At 46.4% G+C, this 24,521-nt stretch overlaps 1 protein-coding gene across 1 annotated transcript in view; it reads right to left on the minus strand.

The window, feature by feature from the left end:
• Kirrel3 (kirre like nephrin family adhesion molecule 3) overlaps positions 1-24,521 on the minus strand; it is a 547,920-nt gene that overhangs the window by 120,473 nt on the left and 402,926 nt on the right. The window contains exon 2 of the mRNA XM_027945488.2: positions 2,856-2,933. Coding sequence (XP_027801289.1) covers positions 2,856-2,933 — 78 coding nt within the window. The remainder of the gene's footprint in view (positions 1-2,855; positions 2,934-24,521) is intronic.

The raw sequence follows: 24,521 nt of genomic DNA on the forward strand, positions 1-24,521 counted from the left end.
ATGCCTGGCACTTATTTTTTAAAAATTGGCATAATTTTTATAATACTCAATGAATGTTTGATGCATGAAGAAATGATCTCCTCTCTGCAATTGCTTTAAAGTGTGCTGCTTTTAATCACAGGAAGACAGGGATGGCAAACAAATTTGATATTCTTATGGCCAGCCTGTCTTTATTCCCTCCTTTCTTGTCTGCCCCTCATTGATTTTTGTTCATATCGCCATTGGATGCCTCAGATGTGTCGAGTCCAAACAGGAAAGAAAACACACACACACACACACACACACACACACACACTCCCCGCATTACCAACCACATCCATCCCTGTGAATGTTGCAGATTCTCTCTGCGAAGCTATTAAGCACTTCCAAATAGAGCAAACCTCTCATTGACTATCACATGCCTCCTTAAATGATCTTCGAATTGCGTTTTCTTTTTTATTGCTTTGTGTAGTTTAACAGCACCAATTGCGATTACTCTAACTTATGATAAATCCCAGATCTATAAAGCTCCTGTTCATTCATTATTTTACTTTTGCTCCTTTTCAAGCTGTTATTTATTTTTTTTTGGAATATAGTGAGGAGGGGGGAGTGGAGTGAGAAGAAAATAAAAAGATACCAAATTAACAGGGAAACAAGTGAAATAGGGGACCACTTGTCCCTGGGTGACAGACGCCCTATTAAGATACTGTTAGACAAAACAAATATGCTTTTGTACAGCACAAGCAGGTCTTTTGTATTTCTTCTGAATTGGAAGTATAATGATCACCACCTTATCTTTAATAGAAGAAGCAGCTAATTGTTCCAGTATCTTACTAATTCCAGCAACTGGAAGAAAAATAATTATTTTTTACTATTTTGCCAATTGTTCAATTTATACCAAGGTATGTTGTGTGGCATGAACAGAGATTTCTGTTTCTTGATTAATGTCATGACTGCTATCCCAGATCAATTATTAATACGTGTGAATTATAATTATTTTTGGGTATTAGTATGAGATAATTATAAACCATAAAACAGCTCCCCATGCTTGTGGATGCCTTTTCTTATCTGAAGATGTGTTGGAGGTTGGGCACGTGAGCTTTAGAGAGAAACATGTATAATGTAGCACTGGGGGTAGCAAGGATGTCTGGAGTAGAGGAAGTCCTCCCTCTTCCTCACCTCCATGTTTTCCACCTCTCCAGAGACCAAGCTGACCCACCTACTGCACCTCTCCTGCTCCACTCACACCCTCCTTTCACCCTGTCTCCGTTTTATTGGTTGAGACTTGTAACTCATCACATATGTTGGCTCAGCTTGCTCACCACCCCTCATCTCCATGGTCACCTAGAAGCTGGGGTCAGAACCCTGGAGCTTGGAGTTTCAAATCCAACCCAGCTTCTGACTTTTTGGCTTCCCTAATCCCTAGGAACCTTGGTGCTGCTTTTCTAGTGAGCACGACCAGCAAGAGAACATGTCTGTTCAGCACCACGGACAGGGGCACACTATCTATTCCTGCAAATGAGAAATCACAGCCTAGCACTCTTGTCAAGGTGGCAGTGTTGGGAGGGGTCCGTTAAGAAAGAAACGAAGAGAGAAAGAAAGTCAGTGAAAGAGATTGATGGGCAGGACATAGAATATTTAGACCCCATACTAACTGTGCTCAGCCATGGGACTCCCCTAACTGAGAAGCGGCTTCCAGAGCCTTCTTATATAGAGAGGGTGGCAAATGGGGGAGGTGAACGCTTCCTGGGCTTAACTGTGCTGACCTAATTCCTATCAGACTGTCACCATGATGGGTGCTTGTGGCAGAACCATAGCTGGTAAGTGCTCAGGTCTGGAGCACATGGGGTCGTTGGTGTTATAAATGGTGGGCTGGAAGCAGAGTCAGCTGAAAGTCACAGGAAGAGGGCACTAGAACTCTGCTGTGGTTGGCCTCTGGGGGACATAGGGGATGGAGGTGATCTTCCTCCTCCTTTCCTGGAGTGGGGATGAGGCTATAGAGGCTCTGAGCCTTGGGAGGAAGGGGCCCAGCTCGTGGCAAGTGGGGTTGATGGGAAGCCAAGGCTTCATTTGTCTGACTTTAATGAATAAATGGCATCCCTGGCCATTGTTTATCTACTTTTGAATCCTGACAAACAGTCTGTGGCATCTGATGAAGAGGGTTATTAGCTGCACGAAGACAGATGGCTGGGGATAGAGAGGATTGGTTCTTTATTACAGCAGGCCCATAAGTGACGGCACTTCTCTTCCATCCAAGCCTCTGCGTCAATGTTAATACTTTCTCCAAGTCTTCTGTGACTCAGGCAAGCCTCAGAGGAAAGACCGGGTACAAGAGGAAAGCAGAATGGCTTGTGAGTAGGAGGGAGAGGCAGGTCAATGGAGTTGGAAAAGGACAGATTTCCAAGTGCAAGCTCTTTGAGAATAAAACACTCACATAGCACTTACTATAGTCCAGGCACTGCCTTATTCTTTAGGATTCTCCTAAGTGCTCTGCAAGATGCTATTTATTCAATAGGCATTCAAGAAATGTGAATGATTGAAGAGAAGGACAGAGATGTTTAGATTAGAAAGATGAGAAAAGCAGATTTAAATGGCCGGGTAGGTGGGTGAGGGACAAAGCTAGGGAAGAGACAGGAAGAGAAGTAGAGGATTCAAAGGGAAGAGGGTTGATAGCAAAAAGAAAAGGCTATATGGGTCAGCATCCTGTGTCTCCGGCATTAGCTGCTCTTCCCCATGTTACTATGCAGACAGGTTCCTGATAATCCAGTGGAGCCACCCACTCTCTGAGATGTGTCAGGTTCCTCTGTATCATAGCCATCGGGCATAGTTCCTTCCCTCCATATCACCCCTGAGACGGTAAAGAGGTTCTCACTGACCTTCATTCATTCTCCGAAACTTGTCCTTGGCCATATAGCCCAGCACCAGACAGCATCCTCTCTTCTGGAGGCCCAGTTCTGGAAGAAAAGCATAGGTGGGTGAGTTGAGAATAAGTCTGATATCAGGGGAAGCCCCTCTGTAAGAGGCTGTGAAGTTTGTTGCTCTTATAAACAGGGTTTCTTATTTATTTAACAAACATTTATATAGCACTTACTATATTCCAGGCATAATTTCAAGTCAGTAGTTCTTATTCGTGTCTCACAACATCATGCAAGATCATTTCCCATTTGATATCATCCCCATTTATGAATATATTAAATAAGTAACCTTAGATGAATGAGCTAGCAGATGGCAGAGACAGAATTTTGAACCTACACCGTGTGGCTCTGGAATCCATGATCATAACCATTACTCTGGGCTATTGAGGACCTTTACCACCCAAGCTTAGGGAAAGTGACAAGATCACCTTGGGATTGTGGTCAGACCTGCCAGAGGAGAGGCAGGACTAGTTTCTGGTATCTTAGGTGAGAGTACAATCAGACACAGTGGGTACCCCAGGGTGAAGGTGATTGGGTGAGTTCAAGGGAAGATGTAGGGGTTGAGGTATAGGCAGAAGGACTCTCTATTTTTTGGAATGGGTGAGTTTCTGGGACTTCCCTATGTTGAGACACCAATTTAGCACTGTTGTCCAGCATTTAAGAAGTTGTAGACTAAGAGTTCAGGGGTTGGAGAGCTAAGAGACACAAGAACCCACAGAGCTTTGACCCAACTGGAAAAACAAGATGGAACAATAATTCCAGGTAACAAATTCAAGAGACATTTATTTATCTGTTTCACAGTATTTTGTAAATCAGTGCCTATTGTGTGGAGCATTAGAGTAGAGTACATCTGCCTCATGAGATGAGACGGCAAGCTTTCCTCTCTGGTATTTATCCTTTGATCCTGATTTGTCTTAAGCAAATCAGGGTTCTTAAGCAATTCCATACCCAATTTCCCATTTAATGCTCATAACAGCCCCTGGAGGTAAGCAGATGGGCTAATGCTATTCATGTGACACAGATGGGAAAATTGAGTTTCAACAACGTTAAATGACTACCCTTGATTACTTTAGACTCCTCATCTCCACCTCTTTGTGTACATATCATACAAATGTGACAGCTGCCATAAACTGGGAAAATGGGGAGTGCGATTTCTAGAAGAGGGAAAGTGACTACTGTTTCCCCGAGTTCTTGCCAGGATTCCCAGGCACCTAGCTACTTCCTCCCTTCTCAGAGGACAGTGAGTGGGGTGTCATGCAAATTCTCCAGGAGACTCTGCATGTGTCTGAGCTCCAGCCAGTCCGTGCCTTGGCTGTTAGGGACAGGCAGAGTGGACTCATTCCTCCTCCTGACTCTCCATCCACTTTCTGCTGTTCAGGTCCCCCCTCCAAGGTAGCAAGATAAAAGGGAGTGTAGGGCCCGTGAGAGACAGATAAGTCAAGCTTGGGGGCTCCTGCCCTAGAGAAAAACAAAGCGTGGCAGGCGGTGGCAGAATGCCACGGCCCAGGGAGGTCGCCTGCTTTGATCTCCTGATTCTTTAAAGGGGTTTATTGACTATCAGTAAAGAGCAGAGAGGCAGATCTGAGGGTGCTGTTTCCAAAGGCACTCACTTCTCTTCCTTCCCCTGCACACTCGCTCGCTGATCTGAAGGCGCAGCCAAACCGCCCTCACTTCAAACAGCATCACATCTCAGGCACCCAAATTGACGATGTTAAGTTCTTCCATCCAAGGCCTTGGCCCTTTCTTCAGGGGCTCCTGCTCTGTCGAGGGCCGTGTGGATCAAAGCCCCTTTGATGTTTACTTACTCTATTTGTGGATTCTTTCTAACAACCACCTCCAAGAGGCAGGAATGCAGCATGCCAGGAGGGGGCCAGCGGAAATACAAGCTGTGAGGAGGCGCTGAGCTTCATCCAACAATAGCTTCTTGCTGGAGATGGTATTGAAACCTCAGCATGCTGAAGACAGGCATTAGAATTCTAGGCGTTGCCCATCATTGGAAGGATACAATTGCTGACGATTCCTATTATATTTGCCATTGACTTCTTATACCCATTTAAAGCAAATAGGAACCTTGGCAGTGGTTGCTAATGAGAAAGAGAGTCTGAGATCCTGGACTGAGCCCAGGGGAGTTCTGAGGAAGGAGGGCAGAAGGTGCTGGATGGACTTGGCCAGTGTTCCAATTGATCTTCTGAATAGTCTCCTGAACTCACAGGAAAGTGGAAGGGGGAATAATCCTCCTAAAAACTTAAAGTCTAAGCAACTTGTTGTATTTGATTATCTATGTTGGCTGTCTCTCTCAGTCCAACTCAACTTTTCCTTTGTCACATGCTAGAATGTCCCCCCCAGGGTTATTGCCTAAGGAGATATTTCATGTGCATAGTTATTATGAGCAAGAGTCTCCCTAACCATGTTTGATTTTTGTAAATGAGCAGGAAAAGAAGTTTTAAAAAAGCCCTGATTAATAAAAGAAATTGAGGACGAGGTAATTTCTCAATGTATTTGGCTCATTTAATTTGACACGTGTGGGTTAGTCTTAATTATTTAGGAGGCTACATTACATGGCGCTAATAAGCACACTGCAGATATTTATTAAGTGAGAGGGCTCTCTGATAGAGTCTTTGCTGAGAAGTGGGAAAAAAACCACTGGAATCTCTGCAAGAACAAGCAGGTTGGAGGATTCGTCAAGCGAGAATTAGCTAGTTTTCTGTACAGGAAAATTTGAGATGCTCCTTGGAGAGGAATGTAGAGCTAAATTAGAGGTCACTGAGTCCACATGTGAGGCATGATGCAGTGACAGAAGGCTTGGAGGGGAGGAGAATCTGTAAACAAAAGTTGGGGAATTGGGCCATTGTTAAAGACAGACTGCAGAGAGAAGTGGGAAGGAACAGGAAGTAACCACTTTGACTTGGGGGCAATTCCACAAAGTCAATATAACTAGGGTATTGACTTTTGTAAATGAACAGAACTGAATAGAGAGATGAAAGAATATGGCAGAAAGAACAGGAATCTCTCACTTTGTGAGGTAGATCAGCCACCAGATGGTCACCTTCCTTGCCATATGGCACTGAGATGGTTGAGTCAGATCACAGATGCCCATTTTGGAACAGCAAGATGATGGGGTCTTCTCCAAGAAGGCTCTGGGCTGACATCTTTGGCTCAATCAGTAGCAGAACCACCCAGATACACTGAAGGCATTCATGGAAAGTGATTTACATGAATGAAGTCCTAACTTAAAAGGGAAATTCATAGCAAAGAAGTTCAGGGTCATCTGCAAATAGGGTGTGGAGGGCAGTATTTGGGAGAACAAAGTTTAGGCAATATTGCCTATTCAAGGAAACAGTTATCAGGACAAGGTATGCTTTTTAGGGAGAAAGGAAGCTTGCACCCCTGGGAACTCTTGGCTTATAAATTGTGAGCAAAAGAAGGGTCAGGACTGTGCCTTTTTCAGCTCTCAGTCTCAGTATCCAGCTCAATGTTCCTTACATGGCAAATGTTTGGGGAAAATCTGCTGGCTTAAAGAAAGGGCTGACTAAAAATATCGAGGAGTGATCATTACTCCCCAGTCCAGGTCAGAATGAAAACAGGTGGGCTTAGATGTAGCACAATGCATTTAGGGAGGTGAGGATGGTTGTAGAGTGAATGAAACTTGTAATTCATTGGGACACAGAACAGTTCCGCAACCGGGGAACATTGTGGGATTTCCTCTTGGGAGGAATAAAAAGGGATGGCTTTATAAATGCAATGGGTTTCTTCAGTTTCAGAGGGTATAGATAGGGCTTTTTCTAGCTATAGAATTCCTTTAATCTTAGTAATAATAATGATGCAGTGATACTACTTCACATTTGTGAGATACTTATTTTTTCACCATATTGTCACATTCACTGTCTCATTAGATGCTCTCAGCATCTCTGTGAAGCAGGCTAGGCAGAAATTATTTCCTCCATTTTGGTTTTAGAAACCAAGACTCAGAGAAGTGAAATGACAATTCAAGCCCAAAACTCTAGCTCATCCCACAATTCAGGGCTGATTTCTGGCTTAATTCTTAGAGAAAGATGTGGGATCCTAGGGCTGCAGTTGTTACAAATCAAGACAGACATTAGTGGTCTGGGAAAGGGCAGTATTAAAGGTCAAATTGGACCCTCACATTCATGTGTTAAAATCCTAATACCAATACTTCGGAATGGGATCTCATTTGTAGATAGGGACTTGACAGAGCACCCATTGGCAGCCCAGGGTGTCTCTGGAATTCCTGCTTCCTGTGTGAGGACCATGCTGGCCAGCACAGTGCTTGCTTATCACCGCATCCAGAGGCTAATGAGCTGTCAAGTAACTGTGGCTAAGACAGGTGCCAGCCCCTGCTCCTTCCCCATGTCTGAAGCTGACCAGTGCATTGGGATGTCTGCTTGTAGGAAGACTTCCTATCCTGTCCCCCGATTGTCCACTCACAATAGTTCAGGTATTATGGTAATTTCACAGTTGTGGGCTATTTATTTATTTATTTTTTAGGAAGCCATCAAATTCACAATCTCATTCAGTTGCTGAAAACTGGTCTTTTCCACTTGGAGCTATTTGAGTTGAGCATGTCTCTAGAGATCCACCAAACAAGAAATCGAATATTATGGGTGGGCAGTTTGGCGTGATTATGGCCGAGATTTGGGGAGGAAAGGAAAGGAGATGAAAGAGACAGGCAGAGACCAGATCCTGGAGCAGCTGAGAGCCTCCTTAGAAGTCTGAACTTTCTCCTACAGGGGGTGGGAAGCCAAGAGGAAGGCTGAGCAGGGGATGGAGAGGCTAGCCTTGCACTGAATAAAGATCACGTTAGCACGAGTGCAGATGATAAAGGAGAGCAGCCCAAGGAGGGAGCCAGCTGGGAGACTATTGCCATACTCCAGGTGAAAGATGATGGCTTTCCAGCTGCTCCCCCTTCCTGCTCTCTGAAGACAGAGATCAGAAAGCAAGTGAAAGGACGCTGAGTTTTCTCAGGGGGACACTCAGAGCCTCCAGATCCCCGCCACCTCAACACAGAGAGCAGCAGAGGGGCTGAAAATAGCTTCAATTCCCCAGATGGTGCCTGAGGCCATATGGAGAAGATGCCAGCTGGACCTGGTTGGAGTCACCGGGAGGCCACGGATGCTGCTGAACTAATAGAGCTTTCTGATGCCGTGCTGCGCACTTAACAGTGAGCAGTCCTCAGTGCTTCCCTGAACTTTAGTTTTCTCATCTATAAATTGCAGATACTGAGACCCTGCCTGCATGATGACTATGAAGATCAAATGAGCCAACATGTAGTGAAAAGTGCTGGGCATGAAGTACCTAAGAAGGTTGAGTTCAGTACTAGAGATCAGCAAGGACCATCCTCACCTCTTTTTTTTTTTTTTTTTCCTAAACAAATGTGAAAGCAGAGACACAGAGACTTAGAATGACTTTGCCAAGGTCATGCAATGAACTATTAGGTGGTCTTTGTTCAGTAGCTATAAGTCAGAAGGACTGAAAAACTGAAGGGTGTCAGGAAGATAAGCTAATGGGCAGAAGCAGAGGAGGCTAAGGGACTAGAGGTGTTGGGAACAGAGAAGAAATGGTGAGTCTGAGAGACATTCTAAGGAGAGATTTTGAGGCTAAGTGACCGAGTGGGTCAATCAGAGAAAGCTGGGAAAGATGACCACAATGTCTTTCACAGGAAAGATCAGCACAAAATCAAAGCAGGGTGCTGACAAAGGAAACTTCCTGTGTTTGAGATGATGAGGTCCCCAACGAAGAGGACCCAGCTGATAACGTGAGCAGAATTTTCAGTCTGAGGGATTACATATTTAACCAGCTGCCTTGAACTCAGAGCATGAATGGCTTGTTTTGGAGAAACAACAGTGGGGCACTATGGGTAGCCTTTGCTGCAAGCATTCATGCACCCTCCACAATCAGCACTTAATGATAAAAATGAGTGGAATAAAATCCACCCCACAAACACTCATTGACAGGCTGCTATGCATGTGTTAGTCAGTTTTCCATTGCTATGACAAAATACCAGAGAAAATCAACTTAAAGGAGAAAAGGTTAATTTTGGCTCACAATTTCAGAGGTTTCAGTCCATAGTTACTTAGCCCTAGCACTGTGAGGAGCACATGATAACACAGATCTGCTCACCTAACAATGGCCAGCAAGTGAGGGTCGGGGGTGGGGAGGGAGAAAGAAAGGGAGGGGTTGATTGACTATGTGATACATCAATCAAGAACATGCCCCCAGTGACTTACTTACTTCAACTAGTCCATCAACTACTACCTCCTAAAATTTCTACCACCTCACCACGTAAGGCCATATTCCTGTCCCAAAGGCACAGACAAGTTGAGTAGCTCTTATCCAAATGCTTGGGATCAGAAGTGTTTCAATTTTGGAGTTTTTTGACTTTTGAATATTTACATAGATTGTACTCTTTGAGCATCCTTCATACAAAAGTCCAAAATCCAAAATGCTCTGAAATTCAAAACTTTTGGGGTACAAAATTTCAGCTTTGGGAACCTTTTGGAGTTTGGATTTTTGGATTATGAGTGCTCAACCTGCACTTGTGAGAAGCTAAATGAAAGTCAAGACAAGTAACAGTTCAGCAGAGAAAGCGTCATGAGCAGCACACAAGTTATTTCCACTCGAGTGGTCATCCTTGCTGCTGGAGCCCTGAGGGGGAAGCAGAGCCACAAGCTGCTGAGGGGTGCCCCACACAGGGCCGTGGGGCTGGAGATCGTGCTGGGTAGGTCTTTGTTGGGTGTCCGTCACCTGTCTCTCATAGGCGATCGTCTATCAATAGCCATCAGTTGCCATTCTGCCCCGCAATTTCTTCCTGATTGCAGGACACTGGCGTCTTGTGTTGGGGAAGCTTTCACCTTGATTCTGCTAAACTCCTGCTTTCTGCCTCCATTCTGCCTACTTCTATTTTCAGCATAATTACTCACATCCCAGGCGATAATGATGTCCATAAATCATGCAAAGATCACCATTTTCTGATCAACTTCTATAGTAAAGAGACCTAAGGAAGAGGATTAGGTAGTTTATTAATTTTTACTAGTGCCTGGATGTGGCCCTCTAGGACAAATAATAAGTGTTTGATAGCCCAATAATACCTGTTTCATAATTTTTGAGTCTCACTGCTTGCTAATCTAAGTTTATTAAAGAACTATAAACTTTACATTGTTGTAAAGACATAATTGCTATTTCATAGCTTACTTAATATGAGTTAATTATATTAGAACTAAGTTTCCCCCCATTCATATTAAGTATCAATTAGTTGTTTTAAACTATTGATTTGTATTTAATTAACTATGCTATTACATACCAATTAAATTCTTATAAGAGAAACTTGAAACAGCTGTGGTCTTAAATTAAGTTTTTAAAATAATGAATTACATAGAAAGCTCATGTTGAGATATTGTTTTTTTTTAGGAAGAGTTGACAATCATTTGTAGTCATTCCAAAAAGGTTCTGTGACCACCAGCCCATCCTTCCTTACTCTGGTGGGGACAACACTCCTTCAGGCACTTGCTTGTGGCTTTGTGCAGCAGGAGCAATGACTGACATTGGGGCAGCTGATTGCCAGCCCTGCCCTCCTCGGCCTGCCTCAGCTGTGCCATTTTCTGGCTGGCACGGCCCTAATCACTGCCTGGCCAAGGCAGGAGCATTATTAGCAACTCTTCACCACCAGCTGTGGGGTCTAGAATGGTCTGTGTTGCCATTGGCTCCAGATCCTAAGTGCCTGCAGGAAATCTGGGTGCCCATGTGGTCATGAATCCTTTGATTTCTCCACATCTCTGCTCTACTGGCCTGAGCCTGTACATCCTGGGGTGGGAGGAATGCCCACATTGAAAGAGTGGCAATGAACATTCTTCTCCTCTTGTTCCACCTGCACAACAACCTCATGAAAATAGATACTATTATCCCCATTTATTTATAAAGAAATTGACTTTCAATTTTTTTTTTCCTGTGCTAGGGAGTGAACACAGGGCCTTGCACCTGCTAGTCATGTACTCTACCACTGAGCTACATCTGCAGCCCAGAAACTGACATTTTAGAGGGGCCAGGAGTTTGCCCAGAGCCCACAGCTGTCAAGCGGTGAAGCTTGGAATAGCCCCATCTGGCCGCCCACTGCTCGGTACATCCTACCACGCTCTGACTCCATTCTCCGTCAGACACAACCCCTCACCAACTCTGAGTCTCAATCCCTTGGCTGACTCTTGTCACCTTTCTTTCCTGGAGGGCTGGGCTTCTCCCCTCCCCTCAGACACTGCCTGGGCTCTTTCTCTCAACTGATGAACTGCCTAGAATTCCAACTGGCCACCAGCCGATCCACAATGTGGCCTTCCTCAGGATGCTTAGCCCCCCCAGGTTGGCAGAGTCCACCCCGCCCCCATACTGGAATTGGGACACTGGCTATTCCCCTTGGGGGCTGAACATAGCCAAGCCTTGTCCCTTTCCATGGTTAGCAGTCACTAAGGGCTTACCCACCTGGGGCAAAGCCAACTTCACTTACTTGTGAATAATCATTCTCTGAGTTAAGAATTTTGCATGTATTATCCTTGTTAATCCTCAGAAAAACTATAAGGTATTCCCATTGGACAGAAGAGGAAACTGAGGCTCCAAAAGGTTAAGTAACGTTCTTAGGGCCTTATAGCTAGTACGTGTTGAGCACAGTAAAATTAATTAAATGAAATCTCTTTGTGCGGAGGATTGGGGGACGAGGGTGGTGGTAATATTGTTGATTAAAGAATTTTATGAGAAATTGGACAGGAATAGCTCAGGCCATCTCTTTTTAAGATGTCTAACCCCAGTGGGTCAATTGCTCAGTGGGGAAACATAGGATCATGAAGGTCATTCTGGCCCCCTGGCCTGTCATCAGACTATTTACCCTGTGAGGAGTAGGAGCTGCTGAGGGCCATATGCCTGGAAGCCTTTAAGACGTCTTGTAAGAGGAAGTTGGAAGGCAGTGAGTGATGTTTGACTGGGGCCAGATGCACAGCAGCTGTGTGCCCTGCCCCTGGGGAGCTCCACCTGGGACGTTCAGTCAATCATGTCTAGGAGGTCAGGCAGAGAGAGGGCATCTCTTATTTTTCTTTTTTTCTTATAAGACCAACAGAGTCCCCGAAAGACTCAGCACAAGGACAATGAGGGATCCCACTCTGCTGCCAAGTGCTCCCGTACTGTCCATGGCCATTTTCTTGAGGTCCAGATCTTTGCAAAGGCAGAGGCCCAATAAGAACCTGTGAATATAAACTTGACTTGAGGATTTAGTCTTCACACAGATTAATGAAGATACAGAATTTTTGCCTCACTGCGCTTGCACAATGGGGAAGTAAAGGATCCAGGATAAAAACCCAGGCCTGTTTGGTTCCAGAGTCCAGCCCCAGTCCCTGGATTCTCCCAGGATTCAGCACTGCTCAGGGACCAGGAGAGACCCAGGAAGAGAAGACCATTAGAAGGTGCTGGCCAATGGTCATGGGCATTGTGGCCCATGGTCAGGAGCACTGACTGGAAACCCTCCTGGGATCCCAGGGGACAGGTCAGTGTGAACTCCTTCCTGGGGAGACGTAGGGAAGCATGGTAGGCGCCTGCCTGCTCAGGGTGGGCTGGCAGTAGGGCAAGACTGCTGTTTAGTGATGTGCTTACAAACCACCTCGCCACCACTTATGGCCTAAATAAAATTGGGAATGTGGGGGATTGACTGAGAGTCCCGTAAGAGTTCACCATTGAAGTCATCAGGAGTGGCCATCCTTTGCTCTTGAGACCCCTGGGTGGGGGTGGAGGGAGATGTCTGCTTTCACATAGTACAGGGAGGATGACAGACAGAAGGAAAAAAATCTCTTGAGAATGGGAGAGTGTAGGGTGTTTAGAGACCTTGGGTGGAAGAGGGTAAGCTGGGTTCCAGTGGGCTGGGAGTGTCCATTCCACTTTCTGGGCAGAAAAGCAGCACAGGAGGGAGGTCAAGTGTTGATGGTAGGTTCTTGTCCCTAGCCACTACACAGTCAGAGTTGCCTCCATTTGCCTTCTAATGGCCAGGACTGGCCTTGTGGGTGAGCCCTGTCCAGCTACACTGTGCACCTCCACTGGCGTGGAAGGAGGGTGGGGTCTAAATATGCAGTGCTCATGCCCTGGGCTGCGACCATTCTCCAGGGTGTCCTAATCCAGGCTACCTTGGGAGCTGTGGCCACCAAGGATCCTAGAGCCTGGGTTTGGTGAGACCTTATTCACCTGGCAGAGCAAGGCCCAGAGGCACAGCAGCTGTGTGCCCTGCAGTTGCTGCTCCTGCGACCAGCCCCAGCCCCCAGCAAGGGGTGAGGGGTAGACCCAGTGGAACAGGCAGGAACCCTGCTGCCCTCTATTACGGAGATCCTCCTCGAGCGCCACACGCTCCATTACAGCTCTGTATCTTATAATTAAATGGAATCTGCCAGTTACCTCTCAGCACGGCAGCAATTCAAGCTCATTGGAGGCTTTCTTTGTTTATTTCCACTTATTTATTTATTTAATAATTATTTATCCAGCTATCTATATAGCTAGATGGAGGCCCTAGACCAATATTTCTTTTGCCTTCAAAAACAAGAAAGCTCAAATAGAATCTCTCCCGTGTCACTTTCAGGGAGAGGAGGGAGGAGATGGGGATAGCTGGGTAGCCGCCAGTCTACAGTGCAAATCTGTCCCTGAAATGGTTTAGGTGAAGGTCACGGGCCAAGAGCTTTGCTGCCAGCTACAACTTGGATCCTGCTTTTGATTCTACCACCCCTTTTCTTGCTATGGACTTCTTATTCATCCTGAGAAAGTTCTCTGGCCAGAGAGGCCAATGAGGTCCACTATTTCTAGAAAGTTCCTTGGAAGGCTTTTGGAGCCAAGAGCCTGAGGGACTAGAACACAGGTCAGAGAATGTGGAAGCCAGGCTGTGAATAGGGATTATTGGCAACAAACACACCCGTAGGGCTTGGCAGTTGAATAAGCAGTCACCAAACATATATTTTCCTTCAACCCTCACAGCACCTGGGAACATTTGCTGAGGATCCGAGAGGCCCCACAACTTGCCCAGAGTCACCCAGCTGCTAATGGCAGAGCTAGGATTTGCACACAAGGTTTGTGGGTGAAACCAAGCTCCCCTACTTCTCTCAGAGTCCCACATCCAAGCAAGGCAGCCCAACCACAGAAACCAAGTTCCTTTCTTCCCTTTAATGATAACCTTTCAGTGATGAGGGGGCGAAGGGAGAGCCTGCTAGCTTTGATTAAGGACTCAGCTTCAAACAGATCCAGGGGAGTGATTCTGAACCACCAGCCATCACTAAATGCGAACATGAAAGTTTACTTTCCAAGAGGCTGGCCCAGTGGGAGGCTGATTGCTAATAGGCATACCAGGGATTGCACAAACCTTGCACATCAATAGCTGGGCCCCAGAGAGGTGACCTGATTTGGGGCCATCCCACCTAGCAGCCCCGTCAGAGCAGAGGATGAGGGTGGCTGGGAAGGTGTGAGAGCACACACATACGTGCCGGCTCACATGTTATAGTGGAAGAATGGGAAGGAATTCCAGACGAGAGCTGAGACTTTAGACTTAACACCTTTTGAAGATAAATAGTATTTATTCACCACTTTTACCCTTGCTTAACTACTCCCACCAGCCTATTCACTGGGCCACTCAGGAGCTGTTTCATACTAGGAATAGGAATGAGTAGTGCCGGAAAAGCCCTGGGCACACTAGCCATTTCCTGTTTGTTCAGAAATAATTGAGTTTACAAGGTTTTCGGAGGGATGGGAGGTGGGCATCTGTGTGTTCTGGTGATGTGTTTGACCATGGGAAACCATCAGGGACATTGTTTGAGGCTCTGGTTGATCCACAGAGGGGTCATAGCAATGAAAAGGAGTCTGGTGGTCGGACCCTGAACTGCAGGAGGATCTGCACTTCTTATTCACCCTGAGAAAGTTCTCTGGCCAGAGAGGCCAATGAGGGAGGCTGGTCTGAGAGAAAGGGTCATCGAAAGGGAGGGTCGTTTAAAGCCCCTCCTGCTTATAGGCCAGGTCTTCTCCTGGCTCCTGAGTCCACAAAAAGCCAGCTCAGGATGCTTGTGCCATTGGTCCCCTGTGTTATCATGTCAGCTTTTTGTCACTGTGAGAAAACAAAAATAGAGGAGGAAGAGTTTATTTTGGCTCACAGTTTCAGAGGTTTCAGTCCATAGTCAGTCAAGTCCATTCCTCTGGGCCTGAAGTAAGGCAGAGCATCATGTTGGAAGGGTGTGGAGGAGGGAAGATGCTCAGCTCATGGCAGCTGAGAAAGAGGGGGAGGGGGGAGGGGGAGGGGGGAGAGAGAAAGAGGGGAGGAGGAAGAGGAAGAAGAAGAAGGAGGAGGAGAGGAGATGAGAGGAGAGAAGGGAAGGGAGGAAGGAGGGCAGGGGTGCAGAAAAGGGAAGGGAAGGGAAAGAAGAGGAGAGAGGGAAAGCATCAGGGTTGGCTATCGTCCCCAAGGCTGCAGTGACCTACATCCTCCAGCCATGCCTGCCTGCCTACAGTTACCACCCAGTATTCTATTCAGATCATTAATCCAACAAATGGACTAATCTTCTGCTGAGCCCTCAAGAGCCAATCTTTTCACCTCTGCGTTTTGCATCACTGTCTGACACATGGACTTTTTGGACATTCCAGATCTAAACCGTAACCCCTCCCCCTACAAGCCCTTGAGACTTCCCACACAACAGAGCAGTCCCTCCAGCTGACGCTTGGCTCTTGATCTCAGGTGTCCACCTTCGGTGTCCTCAAAATGCAAAATGGAGAGTTCCTGAGATAATGCATGTCAAAACTAGGAGGTAAAGGTGAGGAGAGGGGCATTCTTGTCATCTGTCCAAAGGTACAGAACCAAATCTGGACACATTGTAAGTGCACTGTAAGTGGTAGATAGTTGTAAGAATAACTATATCATATGTACTTATGAAGAAAGGGATGTGCTAAAAGTCAGGACAAACAGTATGTACTCTAAGGTGGGCCTGAGAGCTCCACTTCTGTAGTTTGAGGAGAGGCTCCTTTCTATCCTTTTGAAGTTGACCTAACTCACACTGTCACTCTCTGGGAGAGACTGGCAGTGGGTGTCCTGCTGGTGCTGCCACCCCTGGCTTGCATGGTCATGTGGGTCCCAGGCTGGTGTTCTGCAAGAGCCGAGGAGCAACAGGTTATTGGAAATGGTTATTGTCAACCTCACCAGAAGCTATTGAGTAACTGCACAGTGAACCCAAGGCACGTCTGGGCACTACAAATAGGCAGAAAGACCTAAAAAAAATTCTCTTATGACATATCCAGTCCAAGCAGGTGCTGAAAGGTTCTATGGGGCACGGTTCAGATCATGTGGTAGGTACTGCCAGCTCTGTCAGCCAGGCTTTAAGAAGCACATGGATAAAGCTGGGGACACAAAGCCTGGCCAGGAGAGCCACAGGTGAGGGAACTGCAGGAAGGAGAGAGAGACCATGTCCTTAGGGAAAGTGTCAGGACCAGATGGTGGGGATGGAAGTCCCCTGTCCTGTCCTGCTGGGCTTGGAGGTGACTGTCACTGCAGTGGCCACCTAGTACCAGCTTGGAAGAGCCAATTGTGTGCATCTCTTCCCAACTCTGCATTCACCAATGCCACAGTGGTATCTCCAAATCCAGCACGGTGGGAGTGTTTACACTAAGAGAATTGGCAGAGCTAGAGTCAGGATTCTCTCCCTTCCTTTCCTCACCCCTCCCTTCTCTTCCATTCTCTTCTCTTCCCTTTCCTTGCCTTCCCTTCCGGAGCTTGTCTATTAGCACAGCATTGGCTGAGCTTCAATATTTGAAGAGAGAATGGTTTACCCAAGTCCTGGCTTCTAGGTAAGTGTGACTGAGGTCCTCACCTATGGTTTCTGCTTCCTTTCAGGTGAGTGCCTACCCTTTTTGCCTCATCCTGTGTTTGCTGAGGTGAAGCTCCTGCCAGATAAACTTGTAGGTGGGCGGCCATGAGAGCTCATGTGACTAGTTCCCTTGTTTCCTTGTTGGATTACTATTTAACCATTCCAGAAAGGTGACAACTTGCCTTTAAAGTGTCCAGAAGAGCAAACTTATAACATCTCAAGGGCAGCAGCTGCCAATGGCAGCAAGCTCTTCCAAGCCTTCTCTGGAGTCTTTTGTACTCTTTGCAAATTTTAGAAAGTATGGAAGATGTCTCCCCTTTTCTCCATTGTTTAGGGAGACAATACGTAGCTAGATTTGGGATCCTGAAGAGGATCTACTCTGCTGGGAACCACTGGGCAGTGTGATAAAACAGCTACAATATATTGCCAGGCATGGTGCTAAGCATTTTAGATACATTATCTCATTTAATCCTGACACCAACTCTATGAAGTGATACTAGGATGGTCCTGATTGTTTAGATGGAAAAACAGAGGCTTATAAAGGTTAAATGTCAGCTCATTTATAAAGTAGCTGAGGCACAATTTGAATCTGAGCCTGTCTGACTTCAGAGCTTGAGTTCTATTAAATCCCACTCCTCATTCCAGGTGTAGGCTTTGCCATGCACAGATCCTAATCTGCTCACATTATGGGGACAAGAATGTGGGAAGCCAGAAGAACTCCAGCGAGGAGAGCTGGTCCTCTGGTTTTCCTTAAGAGGAGTGTTCTATGTGGTGAGTGGGATGGATCCTAGGGGCTGTTCAGAGTCAGGGAACCATTATCCAAGTCCCTTCTGGCTGGGGCCATGGAAAGGTCAGCTGTCACAAAGAGTGAATGAAGCAGTAGAGAGAAACTTGGGAATGGCTGATGATCAAGGCTGAGCACCTGGCAGTCCAGCTTGGTTGCCCCCTCGCCCTGTCTGTGCCCCCCGCCAGAGCTGAGCCACACCATCTGCCAGAGGCCTAGCTCTGGGTCAGACACAGTGATGGTACCTCCCAGGACTCTCCCTGCTCAGGGCTGATGCTGGCCTGATTTTCTGAGACCTGGCTCTGTTCTAATTAGCTGTGTGACACTGGAGAAGTCACTTAATCCTTCTCAGCTTCAATTTCCTCATTGAGCAAAATAGATTAAACTAGGGCAGGAGAACCTTAAACCCTGAACCCGGTGTCTGAGGACCTCTATGTTCTGCAAAGGGGGTTCTGACACTTCTGAACTTGTATACAAACCAAATATGTTTGTGTCTTTCTACAGAAAGCTCAGGTGACCTTTATGATTCTCAAAAGAATGAAGTCTTAATCCATTTGGATTGTTAGAATACCATAGATTGAAATGCTTACAAACAATGGAACTATATTTCTCACAGTTCTGTAAGCTGGAGAGACCAAGATCAAGGCAGATTTGACATCTGGTGAAGCCAATTCCCTGGCTCTTAGTGTCTTTTCACTGTATCCTTCTATGGTACAAGGGACAGGCTTCCTTGGAGCTTTTTTATAAGACACAAGACCCATTCATGAGGGCTCCACTCTGTGGAAGCAAACATCTCATCTTAATGCCATCACCTGGGGGGGGGCGTAATTCAATATATGAATGGAGGCGACATGAACATTCATACCCCAGCAGCCCTCAAACTAAGAACCTTCCTAAAATCCTTCCAGTTTTAGGATTTGTTGGGTTCCAAGTCCTCCCCTTCCTTGATGAGTGCAGATTGACAACAAAGTCGGTCTTAGGAACTGAGGGCCATGGGGAGGATTCCTAGGACTTTTTACCAAAGTACCTTTTCCCTGAGTGCTGGGATCTGGGGAGTGAAGTGAATTTCTGCTTGAGCCCTTGGACCAGCACTGAGGCAAGAAGGCAGCCCTCCTGTCTGCTGCTTCCTGTAATTCCTGCTAGGGGCACTGAGATCTTGCAGGGAGAGACTGCTGCAGGTAACAACTGGGATCCCTCCTTCCTTGAGGGCTGAGGGAGGAACTATGGGGTTCTGGAAGCCAGGGGATGACTCTGCAGATATTTCTGAGACTTACCAGTGTAGCTAGTCCTTACAGGTCTTCCACAGTTTGCACTAGATTAACCCATGTTTCTTTGTGTATTTTCCTATGCCTCTGGTCTTGTGTACATATTTGATCTTGGGCATTAGTCAGAAATGTCATGCAATGTTTGAAGCTGAAAGGAACCTCAGCAGTCATCTTATCCAATCTTGCACAGAGAAGCAACCGAAAGCTCAGAGAAGGGAATGGATTGTCCAGAGTCACCCAGGGCAGAGCTCTGTCTTTTCTAGCCTGCGAGCACCCTGAATGGTAAGGATGAGCACCCCTGCCTGTCTGCCTCCCCAGTCTCGCTTCCTGACCCTCCCTTTTCTCCCCCACCCCACAGGGCTAGTTGCATGAGTTGTTCTGAGAACATGTCCCAACAATTCCAGTTCTGTGCCTTTGACATGTTCCGTCCCCCAGAGATACTGTAGTCTTCTCATCCCACCCATATTTCAAGACCCTAACAAGATACTTGGTGTGGTCTCTCTCATCCATCTAGATGGGTGGACACTCCCTCCTCTGGCAACACCTTCCTACCCTTCCACCTTGCACAATCATCCCTTAGCATCATTGGGAGGATGGGTTTGAAGACTCCTCCTGCAAGCCCACATCCTCAAATGCTCAAGTCCCTTAAAATGGTGTAATATTTGCATATTCATCATATCCATGATACTTTAAATCATCCTAGATGACTTGTAAAGCCTAACACAAGGTAAACGCAATGTATACAGTTACACTGTATCATTGGGGGAATGATGATAAGACAAAGGTCTGTACATGTTCAGTACAGACAATTGTTTTGATCTGCAGTTGGTTGTAGATGCAGAACCCAAAGATACAGAGGGCTGATTGGATAAACCTTTGCTATGAGACTCCACAGATGTGGTTAAGGCCTCCCTTCCTTCCTCCCTCCCTCCCTCTGTCCCTCTGTCCCTACTTCCCTCCTTTCCTATACTGGGAATTAAACACAGTAGCATTCTACCTGTCAGCTGCACCTCCATCCCTTACTTATTTGTTTGTTTTATTTTGATACAGGGTCTTCCTAAGTTGCCTGGGCAGATCTTGAACTTGCAATCCTCCCACCTCAGCCTCCTGAGTGGCTGGGATTACAGGTATCACTACTGTGCCCCACTGGTTTCTTATCTTTTGCTCCATCCTTATGACTGAGAGGTGGGGCCATCTTGATTAGCCCTTGCATCTCTGATACCTAGCACAGGGCCTGGCACATAGTGGACAGTGAATACTCATATGGGGTGGGTGACTCAAGAGACAATCTGCCTTGATATTCAACAGGTGGCCATTTGATTTGGTACCTCATGTCCCTTCAAAATCATGGGAATCAAGGCAAGAGCTCAGATCTGGCAGCTTCTCTGGTTGTTTGAGAACAGGACTCTGAGCAGGGCTCTTTGACCTTGCACCTTCTCTATCATTACTTGCCTTTTCATAGAAATATGCCACAAGTCAGCTGCAGGCATGGGTTGGCCTTAACCTTCCAGGCAATTCTGGTTTTGGTCCTTGAGCTTTTTCCATCCATCCCTACATTCACCATTTGTTGAGAGCTCACTGTGTCAGTGGCTATGGATATTGGTGGCAAACAGGATGAACAACAATTTTTGATTTCCTGAGCTTCCCTTTTAGACAGCATCTATCCTCATGCATATAACTTTCTGGTGAGACGTTTCCTATGAGCTTGGACAAGTTTCTAATGTGCTCGGGCTGCAGTATCTCCATCTGCAAAATGCTCTCATTAATGCCAGCTTCAAGGGGTGGTGTGTGTCACTCTCCATGCCTTGGCCTGTGGCTGGGACTTGGTAACGTCAGTTGGTTCGGATGCAGGTGTAAAACATATGTGAGAGCTAATTCATTTGTTTCCTGTCTTCCTGATGCTTTGTTTTTGGAGATATATTGAAAAGACCTTTTTAAATCTGCTGAGGAACAAAGGATTTCCAAGCAGTGAAGTTCTCTGTGTTGGAATGCAGAAGGGACAGAGGACCAGCATCACTGGGCAGCTGCCAAGTGCTCGGGGCCATTACACACTTTTGGTGATGCCCTACACTACACTGTAACTGGAGAGGCAGGCGTCATCTCCCTACTTCTCTGATGAGAAAGTGAAGGCGCAGAGAAGCTGAGTTTTACTAGGTGTGCAAGTCCCACAGTTAGTAAGCAAAGGAGTGGTGGCCAGCCAGTCTCTGTGGGACACTTCTCCACATGTCAGTGGGGGCTCCCAATCGCATGGAAAGAAGAGAGAAACAGAATGTCACGAGCCCTCTTTCAATAAAGGTCTCAGCAACATGTTTGTCTTGGCAGTGTTTCATATCGACCTGGTGTGTGGCACATGGATTAAGTATGCAGTTGGGTGGTCTTTAAAGGATGAACATTTTCTCTGGGATCAATAAGTCGAGTGAGTTTGGATCTAAATTCATCAAAATGTCACCTGAAGCAAATTTAGTCTCTGGGCTTCTGCACGTAGGTCAGGTCGATGGCCGAGGATGCAGGCAGAACCTGGGGAATGCCTACTTGGGAAGTAGGTGGGGGACACCTGTTGGACCCATGAGAGTCTATTAACCTGAGTGGGAACCGGGTCCTAGCTGGCAACTAGTATCCAAGAAATTGTTCTGGCAATCCTTGTCAGGGGGCATTTCAGGGAGAGGGATTGAGTGACAACTCTCTAGTTCTAAGTTCTTCACACATAAGGGGGCCTCAAGGTCACTCAGTCCTACCCCCACACCCAGTACAGGAGTCCGTCTATGGCAGCTATGAGAAATAGTCATGTGTTTTTCCCTGGGACCCTTCTAAAGACAGGGAGCTCATTACCTTCCAATCTGTGCTTTTCATTCTTGGAGAGCTAAAATAATTTTAAATTTCTTCTATATTGAGCTTAAATAGATCCTCTCTTGGCCCACAAATTGAATTAATTACTCCCAAATCTGCACTGCAGGGCCATGCAGAATGAGACCAATCCTTCTATTCAGCTACCCAGAAGTTTAGCATATGTCTTCTTTTCTCCAAGAGAAACATTCCTGGGATATTTGGGGCTTGGGATTTTTGCAGCCCAGGAGGAGACCCCTGGATCTTCTGCTCATCTGAGGCCTCAGCTTCCTTTACTGGTCCTTTTTCAGAATCTCATGAAGAACAAGGAGGGAAAAATGGGAATTTGCTATCAGAAATGGGAATTTGTTGACTTAAGGGTCTAGGAACAGAAAGGGGATGATCCTGATCTTGGTGTGGACTGCCACATGGGTGGTGTGTCACACATTAGTCCAAGTGGTAGTGTATATGGGCTCACATATGAAGACAAAGTGAGAATAGGGAGTGTGACATGTCCCTGTCTATGGACATGTGGTGAGCTTCAAGTTAGCATGTGGGGTGTGTGGGTAAGCACATGTGTGTGTACACACTGCCGGCACAGGCCTTGGAATGTGTGTGGCCAACAGCACCTGGACCTCCGCCTAAGCACAAATCCCACTCGTTTTGTCTCAAGGGAGTCAGGTGTGTCCTTGGAGATGTAAAAACTCCAGCCTCCCATGTCATACCCATCTGAGCTTGCCAACTCCGAGATGGAAAGGGACCTCTGTGTATTGAGGACAGACTGTGAGAAGGTGTCTACACGGCAGGATGCTTTTCATTTTATCCTCAGCACTCCCAAAGATGGGAATTTATCTCTGTTGAACAAAGACCCTGAGGGTCAGAGAGGTGGTATAATTGTCTGAGGCACACAGTTAGAGAGAGAGGTAGGACTGGATCTAGATTAAACTCAAAGCCCATGCACTGTCCACCAACATGTGCCACCTCCACAAAGCAGTGACCAAGGGAGTCCCTGTGCCAGAGCTTGCCAGGGTCTCTGTAAGGCTCTCCCTTCCTGCCAGTCATCCATGACCCTGGAGTTTGAGCAGACACTTCAAAACCCATGATGGCAGTGCAGGTTCCAGGGGCTTCCACCAAGAGCCTTAAGACTCAGCACTTGGGAGGGTAGTTCCTCCCCAAACACAGGTGAGTATAAAATCCAATTTCTTAAATTCCATTCAGGGCCAGAGGAGCTCAAGCTGCTCTGTCAATTTTGACTTTCTCAGGTACCTGGGACTACAGCTCCTCATTTCCCCAAATCCTCCTGCTTGTTGTTTGAGCTTTTATCCCTCTGATTTACTTATTAGATTTCTACTAGGCCTTTCCTCAGCTGAACACTCAGTGTCTCCAGAAACCACTCTCTAATTTAACCAATAACTTCTTTCACGAACACGATGGGGCACGGGATCAAGCAGGAATCCCGTGGAACAGGAGAACTGGGAGACAGAGAATGAGAAAGGAGGGGAGGAACGCACAGGACAGGCTCACGGGAGGTGAAAGCAGCTCTGGACCAAAGGGGCAGTTTGCTGAGTGGGATGGCATTTATGTCATTCTCCACATTCAGATTTGTACCTGGATCTGGACAGTTCTTACAAGTTGCCACTGCTGGTCACCATTGTCCTCAAACCTCCTCACTGCCCCCTTAATCCCCCTGCCTCTCACCAATACTGTGCTACATTTATCTGTTTGTGTGTCTGTCTCCTTGGGTTGTAACATCTTTAAGAGCAGAAGCCAAGTTGTCTTTCTATACTTGTCACAGTGCCTGGTTCACAATAGGAGTTTAATATCTATTTGCTGAAACGGGCCAGTTGCAGAGAAAAACTGAAAGAATAAAAATGCGCTGGATTCCATCTCAGCCTCTCCAGGGTCCCCCACCCTAGTTGGGGAGACATGATGCATATTCAAAGGGCAACCCAAACCACCATAGCTGGTCTGTCCAGGAAGTCTTCATGGAGAAGGTGGGAATAGACTGGGCCACCTAGAATATTAGCTACAGAGGGGGTGGCACTGCAGCCAGGAGGAATGGATTGAGCTAGGGTTTGGGTAGAAATGGGCAAAGGGAGGTACTGCATGTGGCAGGAAGGCAGGCACTTTGTCTCTAGAAAAAAAAAAAAAGGGTTCAGGCACACTGTGGAGGACTTTGTTGCAGAGGGTAGAGCCTGGAATTTCTCCTCCTTCATGATGGAGAGTCTCCAGCTTACCTAGGCCAAACCCCGTGTCAGGGATATTCCTTTATTGCCCTTCCCATGAGTATCCTGTGGTAGGTGGCATGATTTTTGTGTACCTAGGACAAACTTGGCCATGTGTGGCCCAGGACTGTTCTGCCCTTCTGAGCCCAAGAAGGGAGTACCAGGTTCTGAGGGAACCTCTGCCTGACCTTGCCTATACCAGGAGAATCAATCCTTTCTTCCTTCCTCTTCCTCCCTCCCTCCTTCTTTTCCTCTCTCCCTCCCTTCCTTCTTCCTTAATAGTTACTTAGTTTCACTTGTCCTTCAGTGGTCCCCCCTATCAATCTTTGCACGTTCCTAATAAATAAATCTGTGAAGATCTGCATCCCCTTTTTAGGTAGATATTAATATATACACCATGCCCTAGCTCCTGAATAGATCTGAGAGTCTTTCTCAGACTGTGACTCCAAAGAGAGTTTACAGATTGCACAGGAAGGACAAAGACCTTAGAGACAAGGCTCAGTGATAATGCTGGGTCATCCACTCACTAATTAGACTATCAAATATAATTGTGCCATGGTTTGAGGGTTTAGAGCTGGTCATGTTATATTTGAAGGCTTTCATTTATTTTTTAAAATTATTAGCCAGAAGTTGTATATAATTACAAGATGTATACATTGAGGGGC

The sequence above is a fragment of the Marmota flaviventris genome, chromosome 9, assembly GCF_047511675.1.
Source record: "Marmota flaviventris isolate mMarFla1 chromosome 9, mMarFla1.hap1, whole genome shotgun sequence".
In the NCBI taxonomy this organism is placed as follows: Eukaryota; Metazoa; Chordata; class Mammalia; order Rodentia; family Sciuridae; genus Marmota; species Marmota flaviventris.